The sequence below is a fragment of the Dermacentor albipictus genome, chromosome 8, assembly GCF_038994185.2.
Source record: "Dermacentor albipictus isolate Rhodes 1998 colony chromosome 8, USDA_Dalb.pri_finalv2, whole genome shotgun sequence".
Lineage (NCBI taxonomy): Eukaryota > Metazoa > Arthropoda > Arachnida > Ixodida > Ixodidae > Dermacentor > Dermacentor albipictus.
In genome coordinates, this window is record NC_091828.1 from 84,208,045 (window position 1) to 84,228,276 (window position 20,232).

A 20,232-nucleotide genomic window follows, 5' to 3' on the forward strand; every position below is an offset into this window, starting at 1 on the left:
TGCATGCAGATGAAATCTTGGCAGTCTTTATATGAACATTTGTAGGCATATAAAAAAAAAGTGGAAACAACGGTGAACAAATCCAGTCGAGGCTCTGGAAGTTTTGCAGTTTCCAAGAACGTAGAGCACGCTCTAGGTATTGCGTCGAACTGAAACATTAGAGGGTAAGCTGGCTTACGAGATGCATAAACGGCGTCATCCTGCCGTGCAGTGCTCATCTGAGTTGTGCATTCAGCGAACCTCGTCATGACTTTTTCCGTCGTTTTGCCGACAGAACCCTTCGACACTGTGTCGTGGCTGCTCATCCTGCTGGTGAGCATCCAGGTGGCCGCATTTTCCATCTTTGTCTTCGAGTGGATGAGCCCCTCCGGCTACGACATGCGGATCACTCCTCCCAGAGGTGAGAGCGAATGAAACCTTTATTTGAAGCAGTGACTTGCCACTCGAGGTGGGAGGATCCCTTATTCCAGGAACCCTCTGGCTTGGATCGCCCTCCGGGCCCGGGCGACGAGTTCGCGCTTGTCGACCAGGTCCGGCTTGGAGATCGCAGCAAATGAATAAAAAAATTTTAAAATTAAAAAATAAAATAAAAAAGCTTCTTCACCTAAATGTAATAATTTTTATGGTAACCAAACACACGCTCGCACAATGTCGATTAAACATCAATTCAAATCATAAAGTGGAACATCTTGTGCTCAGCTGTAAGGGACATTCTGGCGTGCGACGCATCCTAACTCGTCTAAGGAACGAAAGGAAAATCATATGCAGCACTCACTTCCAACTAAAATATTTATTTACTTTCACGAAGAGACATGCCCGTATCCCAAAGAAGTAAGAGCAATATTTATGGTTTTCACCTATGCCATTGAAAAACTCATATTCCACAAAACTCCCTTATCAAAAAATCTCGCATGGCGTGCGGTGAACCACGAGTTTTTAATAGGATCCCACGTGTTTTATGTGGGGTGATTGGACATGGGATTCATATGGCATGTGATCTTGCTCAACAGGCAATAAACCGTACGCTCTAAAAAAAAAAAACGTCCCATATACAAGGTAATTATTGTTTCGCTGTACAAACACTTCTTTAGTGAGCACAATCGCATTTTGGCTGACCGAGTTTCCTCTACGGCAACCAGAAGCGAGAAACCTGAACGATCTCTGTTTGTTTGTTTTTTTGTTCGGCGTTTGCACAAGTCGCGTAGTCTTCTTGTAGGGTTTACGCAATAAGTATATCAACCAGACCAAAACATGAGTTCCCCATTCTCGCACGAGGCGTCGCTGTGATCGGTGTGCGGCCTTTTTGTGGGGTTCACGCAATAAGTGTGGTCAACCAGACGAAAACTGCAGTTCCCCATTCTCGCACGAGGCGAGGCTGTGATCGGTGTGTGGCCTTTTTGTGGGGTTTACGCATTAAGCAAGGCCAACCAGACGAAACCCGAAGTTCCCCATTCTCACGCGAGGCGTCGCTGTGATCGGTGTGTGGCGCTTCGTGCGCAGAGCATCGGTTCTCGCTGTTCCGCACCTACTGGCTGGTGTGGGCCATCCTGTTCGGGGCGGCGGTGAACGTGGACTGCCCGCGCGGCTACACGGCCCGCTTCATGTCCAACGTGTGGGCCATGTTCGCCGTCGTCTTCCTGGCCATCTACACGGCCAACCTGGCCGCATTCATGATTACCCGAGAGGAGTACTACAACCTCATCGGCATCGAGGACCACCGGGTACGCCTGTTTGCTTTGACACGATTGCGCGAAAAGCAGCTCTTTGAAGGTAGTATGAAGCTTTAGATCTTGCCCTTCCATAGTTTGGGGTCGTAAACGGACGGACGACATAAGAACGCAAACAGAGCGTTACTCTCCATTGCCCTTATATTCCGGCAGACTTCTTCAGGGCGGAAATAAACGCCGACGTCCCGCGCGGTTGCTTAGCCTACTTCATTTCCAATGTGCGAGACACCACACGTCTTTCTATAGCTGCCTGGAGAGGGAACCGCTGCGTAGTTTGAGCTGGCAAGGTCCTGCTGCATGTGCCCCCCTGTTCTAGTTGTTGAACGTATGCCCCCCCCCCCCCCCCCCAACCCCGTTGTGACTTGTCGTCTCTGCGCAGCTGCAAAACCCCCAGCAGGTGGAGCCCCCGTTCCGTTTCGGGACCATCCCGCACGGAAACACGGAGGCCGTGCTTAAGCAGAACAAGCCCAAGATGTACTCGTACATGCGGCAATTCAACCGGTCCACGGTGCTCGAGGGCATCCGCGCCGTCAAGCGCGGAGAGCTGGACGCCTTCGTGTACGACGCCACCGTGCTGGACTACCTGGTCGGTCAGGACGACGAGTGCCGCCTGCTCACCGTGGGCTCGTGGTACGCCATGACGGGATACGGATTCGCGCTGCCGAAGAAGTCCAAGTACCTGCAGATGTTCAACCGACAAATGATCGAATACCGGTGAGCCGCTCGGCTTGCTCAGGCTCCGCTGCGTTCGAATTGGCTGTTCTGGAATGAAACCGGTTGTGGTGTTTCTTTATCGGGATAATCAGAAAGCATAGCCTTTAAGAACATCAACGTATTCGTCCGGTAAATAATAAGTAGTAGCTGTTTGAGCGAAATGTGATGTTTTTGAGTGCTAGAAGTTGTAACATAAATTAATCTAGCTATGCAGGCTAGTAGAAGACTACTCGGTGAAATGGGTCACAACCCCGTTTCACAGGGAACGTTCCTATAATCACCAGCAGAACATGCTAGGCGTCAACTGCTTATCTATTAACTACTAATGAATATCTTCTTGAAGCTTTGTGAGGCAATTCTATTTTTCACATCACGCATGTGGTCATTCGCGTCATGGCCTGAAAAGGCTGTTGCGGAAAGCTGACCCCCATCCCAATGCCAGCCAATCCTCATATTACTTCTAACCACGCGTTTTTTTTTAGAGCGCAGCTCTTTGGCGTCCGTTCCTGGGTTTCGCGTCGTCGTCGGCGTTGTCGTCGGCCTCGTAACCAGCTCCGCCCCCCTGTCATCCCCCCAGCGCTAGCAGCGACCGACTGATACCGCTGGATGCCGCTGACGCCGCTAGAGAGTCAAGATAACGTGACTGCATAGAACACCGTCGCCGCCATGCAGAAAGAGGAGGAAAGGGTCCCCCCCCCCCCTGTTCTTGTGTGGCGGATAGGGTGCTCTTCAGTTGCCGACGCGCCGGTTATTTCACGTAGGCCCCGGCACGTCGACGAATACGTGACCACCTTCCCACGGCTAGACCTGGTTCTTAGCGCTGCGGAAGCGAGGGTATCATATTGTTTGTGTCGGCATCGGCGGCGTTGTCCCTGAAACCAACTCCGCAGCTGGGGTTGACTCACTATCGGCGTCAGCGGCATCAGTCAGTCGCGTCGCTGCTATCTCTTCCCTCCTCCCTTTATCGTGTTGTCCGCTTGCTGCGCGCGCTTCTGCCCCCATCGTTTGCCGCTGGGTGTACACGCCGCCCCCCTCCCCCCTCTTCCTGCGAGTCTCCGGTTGTCAAAGCGCCGGCTCGAACTTAATTCCTTTCTTCGCTCCTCCTCCAATGCAACCCCTGTGCGGTGGCAATCAGAGAGCCAGATCGGTGGCGGCGGATCTGTATATGTGCACCGCCCGAGCCGAAATTGCCGCTGCCGTTCGCCCTGTGCGGTGGCAATCAGAGAGCCAGATCGGTGGCGGCGGATCTGTATATGTGCACCGCCCGAGACGAAATTGCCGCTGCCGTTCGCCACTGCGAAATTATCTGCCAGTTCTTTCTGAGCCATGAGCGAGACGACCGATGGAAGTCCTCCGTCTGCTGCTGCTGCTGCTGCTGCTAAACAAGCTGCCAGAGCAGAGGCCCAGCGCCGTCGCCGTCAGAATCCAGAGGTGCGTGCCGCCGAAGCAGAAGCTTACCGTCGCCGCCGTCGAGATGATACATGTGTTGCTCGATTTCTTTGCCTCAATCTATCGAAAAGGTGAAACAGCTTATTTGCTGCGCTCAAATTTCGCATTAGGAAGTAACGTAATCGTCGGTAATTTTTTGGCTCCGAAACTGTAACTCTATGCTTCTACAAAGGCGACAGCACTGCAAGTTAGGACGAAATTCGAAGTCATTTGCGTACCGCGCTTTTTTAGCTCGTTTAAAGCCCTTGGTGATCAATACTCATTCATAGGTCTCCAGTAAAGTGCCTCGCATAACCATTGTGCTGCTTTGGCGCGTGGCACTGAGCCGAATGAATGAATGAACGAATGAGAAAATCAATGAATAAATGAATGAATGCACGAAATTATTCAATCAACGCACTGCTTGTGTACCAGCGCATCTGCTCAGCTGTCTGAATCTCCAACCGATAATAAAAAATGGCTATGGCTTAGCTAAGGTTACGCCCAGGATGCGAAGCATACTAGCCTTTATTTTAATGCGACAGCGTTAAGGAGCTCGTGTCGCAGAAAAGCCGGTGTCGTCGGTGTCGTTGTCTGCGGCGTTGCATTTCATGAATAAATCGTTGTCGCGCCGAACGCTGCGTTGCTCGACGCTCACCGCGTCCGATGCGGGGGGCGACGCCGCGAGTGACGGCGCGAGTTGGAGCCCCGTTTCTCCTTTGTCGTGACGTCACGGTGTCACGTGGTATTGAAGGCGACACCGCCGCGCCTGAGGAGCTGGGTTGAGCTCTAGTAATATGCTTCGCATAAAATTGGAGGACGCTTAAGCTTCGCCTTCAAGAGTGGAACGCGATGGTGTTATCGCACGCCGTTCGCACCCCCAACTCAAACGATCTACGTGAGCCAAACGTCGCGATCGGCACGGACAGCCGGGCCGCGACGCGCCATGAAGGCGGACGCGATCATGGGACGAGTGGCGCGCCACGTGTCGGGGCAGCGCCGTACATTGCGAGGAGGGGGTCTTCTGTGTTTGCCGCAAGATGGCTCTGCGTGTGCGCAGAGCGCAGAAGCCATGTAGCGGAAACGTACTTCGCTACTCGTGTAACCGTTACTTCTGTAATTTACATGGTCATAATTACTGATATACACCGCAGTATAACTTTCTACGGCACGTTTCTAAGGCAACACCGCATTCACTAGAGGCGCTTTTGTCTCGCTTTGAACCATCGAACTCGTGGCTGAGTGATATGTCGTGCCAGCAAAATCCTTGTTGACTAGTTTTTGTGTATTGTTTGTGTATGTCAATGCGGCAATAATAAAAAAAAACTCGTGCCTGAGTGGTAGCGTCTCCGTGTCACATTCCGCAGACCCTGGTTCAATTCCCACCCAGCCCATCTTGCAAGTCGTTTTTTATTTATGAATTGCCTTCCGAGATTTTTCGCTCACGGCCAACGCCGCCGACACCAGCTTTTCTGCGACACGCGCTCATTAACGCTGTCGCGTTAAAAGGTCCAGTCATGGTGGACAGGAACTTTTGGGAGGCGCCAGCAACATTAACGGTGTCTTTCGGGTCTCTCTACCTCCTTTACTCTCGGGGCAGTAGACTTGCCGGAAGCATCCACAGAACAGGGCTTACTCCCAACTTGGCAACTGTACCGCGTTCTCGTTTCCTCTCGCGTCCCAGCGAACGCGGGGACCTGGAACGCCTCCAGCGGTTCTGGCTGCAGGGCGCCTGCAAGCCGGACAAGGCGAAGCGCAACGCGAGCAACCCTCTGGACGTGAACCAGTTCATGAGTGCATTTCTCCTACTGGGATGCGGAGTGTTGCTCACCTTGCTGCTGCTGCTCCTGGAGCACCTGTACTTCCGGTACCTCCGCGCCCGGGTGGCCTCGGGGAGCCGGGGACCTTCGGGCCGATGGCTGGCCCTCATCTCCCTGGTGAGTGTCGCCGACCACTCGAGTAATTTTTTGTGCAGTAGTAACCCACACGCCCCGAACCGTTCGCACAAGACGTAGTACGCATCTCCACTGCTGCCCGCCACTGCGTCCCTGATGCAGCCTTCGCGATTGTTTTTATGCGTTGCATATTGCAATCACTCAGTTCAGCCCTTGGGTGCGGCCGGGCAGACAACCATTGACCTTGAGCGCAACCACGTGACGTGACGTCACGACAGCCGAAGGAAAAGCTGGGCCCCAACTCGCGCGGTCGCGCGCGGCCGCAGCCACCACCTGACTCCCGCTCCTCCAAAGCCACCTTTGGCTCCTCCCGCTAGGGGCGCTGCGCCGGCGCGTGACGTCACGGAGGAAAAGCTGGGCCCCGTCCGGCGTCGAGAACCTCAGACCCATATCACTCACGTCGTGCGTGGGTAAGGCGGCGGAACACGCCATTCAGAACAGAATCTCCAGATTCCTGGAAACCAAGGGACTATTACCACACAGCCTCATTGGATTTAGACCCGGTCTATCAACTCAAGACACCATGATTTTAATCAAGCACCAAATCATTGATGACCCCATTAGAAACGCCAAGGCCTTTCTTGGGTTGGATCTAGAGAAAGCGTTCGACAACCTCTCTCACCAATACATTGTGGACACCATTTCTAAACTCAACCTCGGAGCTAGGTTCCACTCGTACGTCAAGTCATTCTTGGATAACAGGACGGCTACGCTCCGATTTGCCGACCTCTCCACGGAGACTCTCTCGCTGGGGAGCAGGGGCACTCCCCAAGGCACGGTCATCTCCCCTATGCTTTTCAACCTTGCCATGGCGGGACTTGCTGAGAAACTAGGGCAGATCCACGGCCTCGAGCATACCATATACGCAGATGACATCGCCATATGGGTGTCCAAAGGAACCCCGGGCATGGTGCCGGACATTTGCAAGAAGCAGTGAACGCCATAGAAGAATTTCTAATTCCCACAGGACTCAGATGCTCGCCTACCAAGTCGGAGCTGCTCGTACGCAGACCCACGCAGAAGGGCCGCAGGCCATACTCGTCAGACTTCGATTATAATCAAGAAATTACCGTACGAACCACTTCGGGACACGCCATACCGTGCGTCGATAAAATCAGAGTCCTGGGTATGATCGTAGAGACTAAAGACGTCAATGCCTCTACGGTTCAAAAGCTCATCACCAAAACCAACAACGCTATTGGGCTCATCAGAAGAATAGGCAATAGACACAGGGGCCTCAGGGAACATAATCTCATCAAACTAATACACGCGTTCGTCACCTGTCACTTCGCATACGTTGCGGCAATGCTCAATTGGACACGATCTGAAAGAGACAGACTGAATGCCCAAATCAGAAAGGTCACCAAGCAAGCCCTCGGCATTCCAACCAGCACCAGCAACGAGAAGCTGGGGCACCTGGGCATGCACAACACCCTGGAAGAAATTGCCGAAGCCCAGCAGCGCGCCCAGCTTGCTAGGCTTTCGACGACGCCTCCGGGGCGCACGATCCTAGAGAAGCTAGGCTTTGCACAAGGAGACATAGAAAAAGACTTTGCGGACCTCCCACGGGACATCCGCGCCAAGATCATGGTCCGTCCTATACCCAGAAACGTACACCCCGAAAACAACAGGGGCAGACGACAAGCGAGAGGACAATTCCTTCCTAACCAAGCCTTGGCGAACCGTGAACGCTCAGCTTTTGTGGACGCGGCGGCATACACGGGAAACAAAGCTTTCGCAGTGGCGGTTGTGGATGGCCGTGGATCCACAAGATATGCAGCCACGGTAATTGCAAGGAAGCCTGAGCAGGCCGAACAGGTTGCGATCGCTGTTGCGCTCACCGATGACAATCTTTCCCATATCTACAGCGACTCAATAGCCGCTATCAGAGCATTCCAAAAGGGCACGGTCTGCGCACAGGCTCTCAGGATTGTTTCAAAGAAAGAGATTAAGAACCACTTCATATACTGGTTCCCGGCACACTTAGGACCAAAGATCGGCGACGTCCCCAACCTTAACGAGGCGGCACACGAGGCTGCGCGCGCGCTTACAGACCGCGCGGCTTCACCCAACCACTCGGAGAATAAGGACGCGCCCACTACATACAATGAAATCACTAAACACTACTACCTACAACGCAGACAGTATAGCACGCCACACCGCACGCTCACTCGAGCTCAAGGGGTTACACTCAGAATGCTACAGACAGACACATACCCCACTCAAAACAGATTACACCATTACATGCCTGAGCTCTACGACAAGTCTCATTGCACCAATTGCAATACATCCCTTAACGTACATCATTTACTCTGGCCGTGCTCGCAAGCTCACGTAAACTACGACCAGGACAAGCGCAAGTTTGAAGAGGCAATCCGGAGTGAAGAACTCGCTCTCCAACTCTGGGCCGTCCAGCAGGTCCACGACGCCGCCAGGAAACTCAACCTCCCGGTTCCGTCGTGGGAGACGCCCACTCCATGAGAGCCCAAAGCTCTCGTGGCCTGCAGGACCTGAATAAAGTTGATTTCCTTCATTCCTTCCTGGGCCCCAACTGGCGCGGTCGTGCGCGGCCGCATATTGCGCGGCCGCGCAATATGGAACTCATTCTTGGCTTAACCAAGCTAAGCCTGGCCATTTTTATGCGTTGCATATTGCAATCACTCAGTTCAGCCCTTGGGCGCGGCCGGGCAGCCACTATTGACCTTTAGCGCAACCACGTGACGTGACGTCACGGCAGCCGGAGGAAAAGCTGGGCCCCAACTCGCGCAATATGCAACGCATTCTTGGCTTAACCAAGCTAAGCCTCGCCATTTTTTTTTCTTTCTTCTAAATGCAGAGCATGGGCAAGTCGCTGAGCTTCCGCGACGCCGTGTACGAGGCTCGGAAGCGACACCGCTGCAGGGACCCCGTGTGCGACACTCAATTGTGGAAGGTCCGCCACGAGCTCGACCTCGCTCGCATGCGGGTCAGCCAGCTGGAGGCGCAGCTCGGAATACACAGGCGAGTTGCGCTAGCTACATGTTACTCGTACTATGCACGATCGGCGTATTCTGGCATTGCTGAATAAATCGCCCTGAAATGGAAAGGTAAAAAGACAGCTTTACACCCGGGTTAAGTGCAGTTTCTTTTGCCATTCAGATACTCAGTAGGCCCGTAGGCGGGCCACCCAAGATGATCAATGTAACTCATCGTTAGGATCTACTAAAATTGATTAGGTCCGTGGTACTGTAGTTGGGAAGTGGAAGATTTTGGCTTTGTGTTTCGCACGTATGACATAGTGCAATGTAAGCCAAGTTGTAGACAGATGACAGATAAGAAAGACGGCGAAATTCGTTATTTGATTGAATGTGGGATGCCATGATGTCAGTTAACAGGATAGATCAGCGAGCTTGATATTCGCGGGTACAAGCTTAGTTCGGTTCACGAATGACAGCGGGATTAGAGATTCTCGGGGGCCGCCTTTACGATTTTTACTTGAGGAGGAGAGTATAGCTCCCTGCCATGAGTTGTGCTAGAGACATGTTGAGTAAAGAACGCAGTCATTCTCCTAAGAATGTGCGAAAAGACAACCACAACTTTACTTAGACGAAGATGCACTTTGTCCGGGAGATTATGGACGCGTAACATATAAAGCAGAATATTCGATAGATATGTAGGCCACGTTTTCGTAATACTAGTGAGTTATGAAGTGGAACTCGAGAACGATGACTATGCAGGAAGAGACGCTGAGATATGACGTGTCGTAAGCGTTACAAACACGCTTGTACGTGTATAATGAGCGTTTCCTGAATGAACCTTCACCTGTTATTCAGCGCTCGTATTGTTGGTTTTCATGTGTCTTCTTTGTGTCGTTGCTATTTCTCTGCTGGAACGTTCATATGTCATTATTTCATATATTTTCTGTATGTGCTTCCTGAGTAATTGTTACGGAATCTATGGGGATTCGACATAGATTCCGTCTCATTTCTACGAGAATCGTACTGAGACCATATTGAAATATTGGACCGCATGCAGATTGTTTCAGTGCGGTTGGTCGCTTGTGTGTGTTACGGAAAGGAATCGGGAACGGAGAAGCTCAATCGAACGCACCTCTTACGAGCCCAGTCAGCGAAACAAGATACCCGTGTTTCGCGATGCAGGCCACCATCGACAGTGCACGAGCTCCTGCGGTCTCGGGAGGGGACCAACAACCGGGTGACGCCTTCGGATTCCAGGGCCGGCCCTGTGGCGCTCATCCAGCGAGAGATCACCGAGAAGGAGACCGTGTTATGATGCCGCAGCAACGGACACGCACACGTGATAAGAAAGCGCTGCTTGCCAACAACCATCTATATTTGCACAGAGACAGACGAACTTGCGCGGGGAGCCAACATGGCGCACAGACGTGCCGGTGCATCCGCGCGGGCGGAGTGGTAGCAGACGACCTCTGGTGGCGATCACCGCCAACACCATTGCTGTCGCCTGCAGCGCCACCAGCGGTTCCGAATCAGGCCGGCGTGCCGCGAATGGCACGGCGAATGGTATAGTGAGCCTGCGGCATGCGTCAACGGCTTTTGTCCGTTATGCGGTTGGAACCTGTAAAGAAAATGGCAAGAGACCACAGGAAAAGGTGTGCCGGAGAAATTTTGCACTGCCTTCGTTTGACCGGCGAATGTTAAACACGTGGTTTGGGTACCTTGTTATTGTGACTACGCTGATGTCGTTCGTTTTGTGGAGAACAAATAATGTAAAAGGTGCGTGTAGTCACGTTCAGTGGGAATCAGGCTGAATGTATTAACGCCGCACTGACTGCTACGTTTGACTTTGTCGAACGCGAAACCTATGATGTTGACAGACCTGCGCAGGAAGAACAAATAGAGACCCACCGGACGATGATCGCGGGGACACTGAGGTGTTCGGTTTATGTAAATTTGGTCTTAAGATGAAGCTTTAGCTCAGGGCCAACTCGGAGTCTCCTATTCAAATACACGTAAAATGCAGAAACGCTTTTACGAGACAACCACTGGACTGAATTGATCGAATTTTCTTGCATTTCCGAAAGTTATATTCTAGTGACTCTGTGAAACATAATTTTGATTTAGGGCATACAATGTCGTACAAAACGTTCCGGAAATTGGTGATTTCAAAAGAAATGTTGAGCACAATGTTTATAAATTTGTAATTGTGTATCAAACACTTATACCACAGTCCTGTAAATTAAAGCGGACAAATTTAATATGTAAATTTTCACATTACGTGAGACTGTTGCAATATTTATGAAGGGTTTGCAAAAGTCCTACTCGCATAATAATGGTATATCTCAGAGCAGCCTATATTAAATCACTCGTCTCGTCTTAGACGTATTGTTGTGCAGTTTAGATAATTGATACAGTTCTTTTATTGCTCAGATCCGGAGTTGCAAAGTTCTCGCACTTGAGTTCTCATTTCTTTAATACTGGTATTTTCAATAATTTCTCAAAGGAAATGTGGGCCTAAATAAAAGCCATGCTTTTTACCGTCACTAGATTTAAACTTTGTCTTTCGAATGCAACAAGCATCACAAATATAGATGGAGGGGCTGGTGAGGAAAACAATTTCATCTTTGCGGTGTTTTTAGCAGAAGCTCCCGAGCTAAAGCTTTTTCTTACTGAAGCAACCATGGCAACCCAGTAACGTTGTTCCATGCCACGTTTCTTGCCACTCGTGCAATGAGCATGTGGAATGCATGGAGCGCTCACACAAGATATGAAGTGTTGCAGTTGTGAAAAAATACTTATGGAGGTAGCTGAGCGCACAAATCGTAAGCAAGCCTGCAACCAGTTGGTCTGTGTGAAGGTTTAGGAACGTCGATTCAGACCTCCTGATGGGACTTTCGGCCGCTGAGTGCCATTCTTACCCCGCCGGCTATGTATGTTTTTTTTCTGGATCGTTCCACTGACGATGCCTTCAAAGTACATGGTGAGATACGCGAAGGATACGTGGTTGACAGCAGCGCCGAAATGCTAGTAACGGTGACACAAGTGAGAAAAAGTTGGGAATACAGCTTCCTGGCCTTAAATTCGTGCGAAAAGTTGTTCCATCAACGCGTCCAACAGTTCGGTAATATACATATATATATGGTACGTCATAATTACGCTGCCTCACTCGGAAACGCAAGAGAAAAAACATAGAACAAAAAATAGCAGATCGGTACCTCTCCTTATGCATGTAGTGAAGTCATTAATAAGCGTGGTACGTAAGCGAGCAAAAATGTTGAATTAAAAACTGACGTCCCTCTATGGCAAGAACGGCAATAGTTCCAAAAGCGTAGTGTAACATTGCAGTGCAACCATTACTGATGAATATAAGTGTTTTCAACCGCTGGTATCCGTAGGCACAGAGCACAAGTGGATTACCCTCAGCCTTTAATGGCTCTTAAGCGTAATCTGTTTTTCTGAACACACGGGTCAAGACTGCAAAGAAAACAGCTATTACGGAAAGAGAAAGCGCCTTCAATTTTTCATTTTATACTTTCTCTGACGCCCGCTCGTATTCAAATGGAGGCATTGGCTTAGAACGCAGTCTCGAGACGATCGAAAATAACATTGCCGAACTCCGTACTTGAGGCCATCAGGACCCGCCGCCGTAGCTTAGTGGCTATGGCGTTACGCTGCTGAGGTCGAGGTTGCGAGTTCGATCCCTGTGGGCAGTGGTGGCCGCATTTTGATGAGTGCGGAATGCGAGAACGCTTGTGTATCGGGCTCTGCGTGTGCAAGTTAGAGAGGCCCCAAATGATCCAAAGTTATTGCGGAACCTCCGGTTTACGGCATGCCTGACTGCAAGAATATGGTTTTTGTTGGCAAGGGAAGAAACACCCGATCCTAACTGAAGATAACTCCGCGGCATATCAGGCACTCGTAAGAGTTCGGCGATTATTGGGACTCCGGCGAAATTCGCCGAGATCGAACCTTTCGGCAGGGCAGTTCTTTATCATATGGATAAACAGATTTTACGTTGTAACCGCGTGGTCCTCAATCGATGTTAACTACGTGATTAGGCTTTTGGGATACCAGGCTACAGCCTCGAAACAGATAACGTTGCTTTACTTTCGTTTATTCTACAGCCGCCACGTCCTTCATCGCAGGGCATTTCACAGAATCAGATAACACGTCAGTCAGCAAAATGAAGGGTTTCTTCTTCTTTTTTTTTGCGCAAACGTCAGAATCGCCAAGTTATTTCTACGCTCAACAATGTTTCGCAGAAGGGAGAGGAGTTCGGGCCAGAAATTATGCCGGGCGGCTTCCGTAGTGGGTTACATAATCGGCCCAGTTTCGGCTGAGATGTAATACAGGATAAGAGTTTATTAGCTGTGCCACTATATTTAATACGGCAGTCGCTCTGGTATATTTAATATTTTGGTGCTCGAGACAATATAAACAGGAGAAATACTCGCGTTATAATTGGAGGCCTTATTGACCGCCTTACACTCCCTACCATAAAGTATAATATCTGCCAAGTATGTTTTCCTCGCATGTAAGCAATGGTCTGGTAAAACAAAACTGACTTAAGCATGTCTCTAACAAAATTGAGTTTAAGGAATAGCTCATTGCTAAAGCTAAAGGCACAGAATAGTCCCTGCTAAAGGAGAGCTTGCTTTGTAATTACCAAACAAGCTCTCCTTTACCAGGGACTTTCTCTGTGCGATAATAGGGGAAATTTAATACTAACAAGCACGTTCAACACGGGCCATAATTCGGACACTTACAGCGCAGAAGTAATGTGTCCCCACACGCGACTTCACTAACCGGCGAATATTTGTGTTTGAAAGTCTACAAATTCGTGGATAATACTGCATAAATCCTCTTGATGTGCGGTGAAGTTTGGTTACGTATAGTTGTCGGACAGGATACTCTCTGACAGCATGGCTTTTTCCAGGGATATCACACTCGCTTCAGACTGTGTTACACTAGCCGAAAATTACAAGCTACTGAAGTCTTCGAAGAAGACGAGGGATGTTGAACGCCTTAGGTGAACTTTTCATGCGTAGCTGTCACACCTGATAAAGAACCAGCGAGATTACAGCGGGTAGCGTAAGGTTAAGAAGAGAGTCATCTAGTTTTCCGAAGGGAAGAACAAAACACTGGTTAATACAGGGGAGAAGTGATCGGCGTTGACTATAACTGAAGTCACCATGCAGTGTATGTACGTTGGTAACTTTGATGTTGAGCTGATGGCAGCAAAATGTTAGTTGTATGACCGACTTCCGTAAGCGCAGCTGACTAGAGCACAGACAATTACGAGGGTGGTGAGGACGCAGTTGTAGTTTAGAAGGCGGTTTGGGGGACGATGCCACCATGCACAGCTGGAGACGATGAGATGCCATCCACCAGCTTGGTAGGGTAGCAAACTGTGCGAAGAAATCACGAGTGTAGGCTGGTGTCGTGTGACTGCTCAAAGTGCGCGTGTAAACAGCGTAGAATGAATCGCAAGAGCTTATTATACGCCACTCAGTAGATGATTGTTGTTTTTACAAAAAATGTTACGTATTATGCGTAGTGCAACTATGGTCAAATATCAAAGTTCTCGGCATATGACAGACCGCACCTTTATGCTTGCTTGCGGTGTGGTGGCTTGGAAAATATAGACATTGTGGGCAGTTATGCTGCAGTAAAATGTCTTAGGCTGTTCTTTCTGAATTAGCTCCTTAACCAAGGAAAGAAGATTATATTTCTTTGAGATGCGATAGCTGAAGACCTCCTGTCGCTTACGATAGTTTATCGCATTTCCGTTCGCACCAACCTTAATTTATTTACAGTTGTCATGACGTAATTATAGAATGTCATGACATAATGCATATAAAAATTCTTCTCAAACAGTCTCTCATCGACCAAATGTGTATAGACTACTGTCTTGGCGCGGGGCCTAGATATCTCAAATATTCATTCGCGTGCTCAATTTTATAAACGATATTCACGATACAGTTGCGCACCCAATGCATTCTCCTACTGACCTTCTTTTAGGAATTCTAAACTATAGCGCTACCACAAAAAATATGATTGTGTTATTGTAACATGGGGTTCAGTTGAATGTTTCTCTACACCATAAATTCATGTGTTTTTCCTGATGATATAGGTAGAAATGTTGCGCAGTAGGCACGGACTCTGTATTGATTCAGTAGGGCCGGCGTGAAGGCCATGTTGATTATTAGGTTTATTATAGGAACGTCTCTGTTCAATAACAGTGTTGTGAAACTTAGTTTATATGTTCATTGTTCGTGAGCGACTACAATACCTGTATAAGCTGCCACGTTACATGCGCATATAAGAGGTGGGCATGTCTACTTAAAATTACTATACTAATTGCCAGTCATGTAAATAGGAAATCAATAAAGTTCGGCTAGTTGCTCTTTTGTTGGTCGGACGCTGCAATACAATTTGGACTTCCCCTTCTGTCCGTTGCCGATGCCGACAACCAAATCAGGGGTTGAGCATTGCCTGTACAATGCACGAAAACAAATGATCGGAAGAACAGAACATAGTTTGTATTGAGTCTTACGCACAAAACAAATGTCGTTTCAGTTTTGAAGAATGCAGTGTGAGAAGCTTTGTCAGTGAAGAACATGTTTGCTTGGCACTAACATAGGCCAGCATGTTCGCTAAGTACCAGTCCAAATCAGCAATGAAGCAAGTGCCACTTCGCGATAAATTAGAATTTAACTACGTAATTATAGTTTAGAGAGAGAAGTTAGCTACTATCTGTTGCCGTCGAACATTTAGCACAGTCACACGCGCAAGTGAAAGGAGATGAAAAGACAGATAAGCTCAAAAGCACTATGTATACATTGCCATTACGACACGAGATAAATCTATTGTGTACATAAGCGTCATGTGTCTCACGTTTACATATATATATACATATACATATAAAAACGTCATCAAATACATATTATCCTCTACACGCAGACGAGAAAGACACGCCAAAGTGTGATATAAAACATTTAAAAAAATATATATATATATGAGATTTGTTGACGTTTGTGGCTTGTAGCCTATAGATGGCGCCATCGGCGTTCATATTGGCGGCCACGCTTAGATTCGACTGGTCCCAGCCGGTTCGTGTCTACAGCTGCATACTGCCCATGTGTGATGTGACGTTCGGAGGAAAAATAAAAATAAAAACTGAACCAACCATGGAGAGTATTATTTCCTTATAACTGTTTCTGACTATATATGATGTTTCTGAAGCACACGTATGCTTTCAAACGTATCAAACAACTATGCCGTGCTTGTGCCCCATGAATATTTCTTCGGGGGCAATACGGGGAAGGCGGGAGATGGAAACTCAAGGCGATGAGTGAAAGGTCTTGAAGCCTTGAAAAGCCTCGAAAAAGGCAAGTCCACTTGTCATAACGTTAGCCCTTCCGCTTTTACCTTGTTCTCGTTTTATTCATCATCATGAATATTTCTTGTACTTTTATCGATGCTGGTAGCCAGCAAGTTATAGTTTGTGCTTACGGAAATGGCAGGAGAAGAATATTTAAAAGAAGAGAGATTTGGTAAAGTGCAATGTAGGGTATAAAAATGGCGGAGGCTCGTTAGAGGTAATTCCTTTGACCAGCTTGCACGGTCAAAGTAATCTCCAGTGTATGCCTTTCCTCACGATCTGCTTACTGAATGACTCTGGTGTCGCTGAAAACATATATAAAATCTAGCGGAACAATGTGTGTGTGTGTGTGTGTGTGTGTGTGTGTGTGTGTGTGTGTGTGTGTGTGTGTGTGTGAGAGAGAGAGAGAGAGAGATTGAAGTGTGCGGTTTTGCCAGCAGCTGGCACTACCTACATTCCAAGAGAAGAATGAGGGCTCATGCGAGCATTACTCCATTCGCGTCGAAGGGAATTGTACAATATTTTGTTCGCATCATGGAACCTTGGAGAGGCGTGCAAGTACGCATGGTATTTCGAGAACAGCGCCATCGCCAAGTGAATAGAAATGTTACCTTGACAGTAGAAACGTTAGGCCAGAGGCTGCTGCGGCGACGTCAACATCACCTGCGAGAAAAAATGGTAAGTTTCCTGTGTGTTTGTTTGATGTACTGCTGCTTCGCTTTCACTCACAAATTACAGCCTGCGTCGCGGCTGTTTAAGAGGGCGGGAGCACTGCGCTTTCCGGGGCCCTGGGCGCCGCCTAGCGGAAAAAATGAAATTATGGGGTTTTACCCGCCAAAACCACATTCTGATTATGAGGCACGCCGTAGTGGAGGACTCCGGAAATTTTGACTACCTGGGGTTCTTTAACGTGCACCGAAATCTAAGCACACGGGTGTTTTCGCATTTCGCCCCCATCGAAATGCGGCCGCCGTGGCCGCGATTTGATCCCGCGACCTCGTGCTCCGCCTAGCGGAGGACCGACGTAACGGCTTCTGAGCGTGCGCTGCCAGGTGGGCAGTCTCTCGCTACTGATGGCCATCGCCATGTTTATTGCGCAGCTGCGCTTTCTTTTCTTGCAATTCTGCCCGAAGACAGGGTTCATATGGTACCCATTTGGGGGGGGTCTTCATTTCGGCTGAGAGAACCAACTTGCCTGCCTTTCCCTGAGGTTATTCGCTCTGCCTTGACATTGCTCGTGGCAGTAGTAGGACCATAAAACGCGTACGAATTATTTTCCGCACGGCCACCGAGAGAAAAAGAAGTTCGCATCACTCAACTGTCCTTTTTTCTGATCGGGTTCGTTATTTAAAATACACCTTTCTTTTACGAACCGTCGTACACTTTCCTAATTGTAACTGCTTTCTCGACCAATGTATTTGTGAACACATAGACAAAGGTTGTGTGAAAGGACGCACGAAGTTGCTTATATCAACCTTGTATGCTGATCCCGTATGCCTATCTCTCTTCTGCCTCAGAAAAAAAATGTAACTTCTTACATAAAAAAAAAAACTGCACATTCATTGACGACTCGCAGACTTCTCTAAAGTGCATCGTTAGTTGAGTGGTTATTTATATTCAAGAACTTTCTACTTTCATTTATTTAGTCCTTTGGTATATGGTAATAATAATAATATTTGGGGTTTTACGTGCCAAAACCACTTTCTGATTATGAGGCACGCCGTAGTGGAGGACTCCGGAAATTTTGACCACCTGGGGTTCTTTAACGTGCACCTAAATCTAAGCACACGGGTGTTTTCGCATTTCGCCCTCATCGAAATGCGGCCGCCGTGGCCGGCATTCGATCCCGCGACCTCGTTCTCAGCAGCTCAACACCATAGCCACTGAGCAACCACGGCGGGTACTGGTATTAGCCCCGAGAACGAACTACAGGGGCGCTGCGAGCGCCGCTCGCGTGACGTCAGGGCAAGGACTCGCGCCTGTCGTCTGCTACAGTTCGGGCGGTGTCCGGGCGCTTTCGGCGGTGTTTTCGTTTGCGCGCCCTCGTTCTCTTTGCTTGTATACTTATGGTGGTCGTCTCAAATATATTTTTACCACGTCTTCAGTTGCGAAAATTTATTCAAAGAGCTTATTTCTTAGATGACAATGCAGCTCTCGAAGGCAACGCTACAGTGCCAGCCGAAGGAGCGCAGACCAGCCCATTGCGGTTTTTTCAATCGACAACCGCAAAAATATAGGAAATAAGAATCCAGTTATGATACCATACCTGCCGCGGTGCAACAAGTATATCACAGACGCTGGCTATATATGACTTCTACAACAGTTACTATCCGCCAAAAACTGGTTTGCTCACGACGAGTAGTTCATGGTGTAATATCGAATTTTTGCGTTTCTTCACAGAAACGCTCGGCGGTAACACGAGGACTTAATACTGCAGTTAGATTCTACCTTGCTTCTTTGACTGCTTCTTAAAATTAGGCGGTTCTTCACGTGTTTATTTTAAGCGGCGGTAATTTGAAGTAAAGCTAATGAAGGCTTACGTGTATTTACAGAATACAAAATGGAATGTACCATTATATATTCCGTTTTCTGTGCTACGCGTTTAACTCATTTGAGAAATTTACTGGTGCTTGTTGCTTGAGGAATATACATGACGAATTTGTTTGGCGAACTGACACAGGCTACTCGGCCAAAATTTTTTAGTGTAATATGTCTGTTGGACCGCATGCTGCAGCCAGAAAGAAGTCAAAGCATCAATCATTAGTAGTATGGGATATATTAAAGATATAATTCCCCTCTGGAGGTTCAAAAATCAAGTGAATATATATGCAAGTCTTGTGTTTTCTTTATGAATGTTTGCGATTGGATTGGAGCAAACCTTATTTTGCCTGCAGTTGGGCGAGGTTCTCTTTTATGTACCGACGAAGCGAATAGCTCTCCGTTTGCAAAATTAACCAACGCTGGATCGAGACATGGCGAGACAGAAAGTGCTTGAATTTTGCTTTTCTGGGCAATCTAAGCTGTGCTGTAGTAGCTCGAGAATATTTTAGCCATTCCAATTGGAGCTGTAAAAAATGCTTTATGGTTTCCATTCGAAATTGTAGTGAACTGATGGGTTTCACGAACAAAGCGTGCCTCGCCATACCGACAGTCGGTTGCTACCGTTGCGTGCTATCGTTGCGTGATGGGTGTGCCATATTGTCGATAAAGGCTACTGAGGGCCACTATGAAACATTTCATCGCTTGCAATTGATTGGCTCTCAATCTTAACAACGAAACTTTTCTCTCAGGTGATTGCTACTATGGTATTTGTGAATTAACTATGTAACTACTCTACATGACGCGCCGTCGTGTTAGCAGCCATGAGCGATTCGTTTTTTGGAGGCCTGTTTAAGAGAGGGGTGAAATTAGCAGCAAAAGTTTTCATAAAAAATGTGCGTCTAACTCTTTCTTTTACGTATCAATAAATGGCCATATTTGGCTAGAACAACTCACCAGAGTGATAAGAATCATGATGACAGCTTCGCTGGGCAATGTCTTTCTAACACGGATAACATGCTCATGCCAATTACCAAGATTTTTCTTTCATGTAAAATGCAATGTCTCTCATAGCTAAATTCTAAGGGAATGTTAAGTGTTTAGCCAAGCATCGTACACAACTTCGCGTATTGAATTTGCAGACATCATTTTTACGCAAAATTTATGGACAGACACGGCGCATATATGCATTGTAAAACCAGTAGCCCCGTTCAACGCTACATAGCTTGCGATATCCAAGCCCCAAATTTTATTGACTCACGTGCTTTAGGAGAAGAAACTGTGGTTCAAGCATGGCAGCAGAAAGAAGCCGACGTATCATTTAATAAGTGCGGTTCGAGCCACCCAAGCCCCAAGCATACACGAAGGGAACGAGCGCGCGCGGCCGCCGAGCGAGACGGAGCGAGCGGCGTCCTGGCCGTGACGTCACACGCGAGAGGGCGCCACTCCTAATTCTCGCCGCTAATATGGTACTTGGGAAGGGATTGTTCTTTGCCAACATTCTACAAATAGGTATCTGCCGCTGTGAC

The 20,232-nt window shown here is 48.4% G+C and overlaps 1 protein-coding gene across 4 annotated transcripts in view; it reads left to right on the plus strand.

Moving 5' to 3' along the window:
* The window catches only part of Nmdar2 (NMDA receptor 2), a 256,773-nt gene extending 241,585 nt beyond the window's left edge, over positions 1 to 15,188 (plus strand). For all 4 annotated transcript variants that reach the window (XM_065427668.1, XM_065427670.1, XM_065427669.2 and 1 more), the window contains 6 exons: positions 275 to 400; positions 1,501 to 1,721; positions 2,107 to 2,441; positions 5,554 to 5,806; positions 8,661 to 8,824; positions 9,964 to 15,188. In XM_065427668.1, the coding sequence (XP_065283740.1) occupies positions 275 to 400; positions 1,501 to 1,721; positions 2,107 to 2,441; positions 5,554 to 5,806; positions 8,661 to 8,824; positions 9,964 to 10,096 (1,232 nt within the window). In that variant the 3' untranslated portion in view covers positions 10,097 to 15,188. The remainder of the gene's footprint in view (positions 1 to 274; positions 401 to 1,500; positions 1,722 to 2,106; positions 2,442 to 5,553; positions 5,807 to 8,660; positions 8,825 to 9,963) is intronic.
* The last annotated feature ends 5,044 nt before the right edge of the window (positions 15,189 to 20,232 follow it).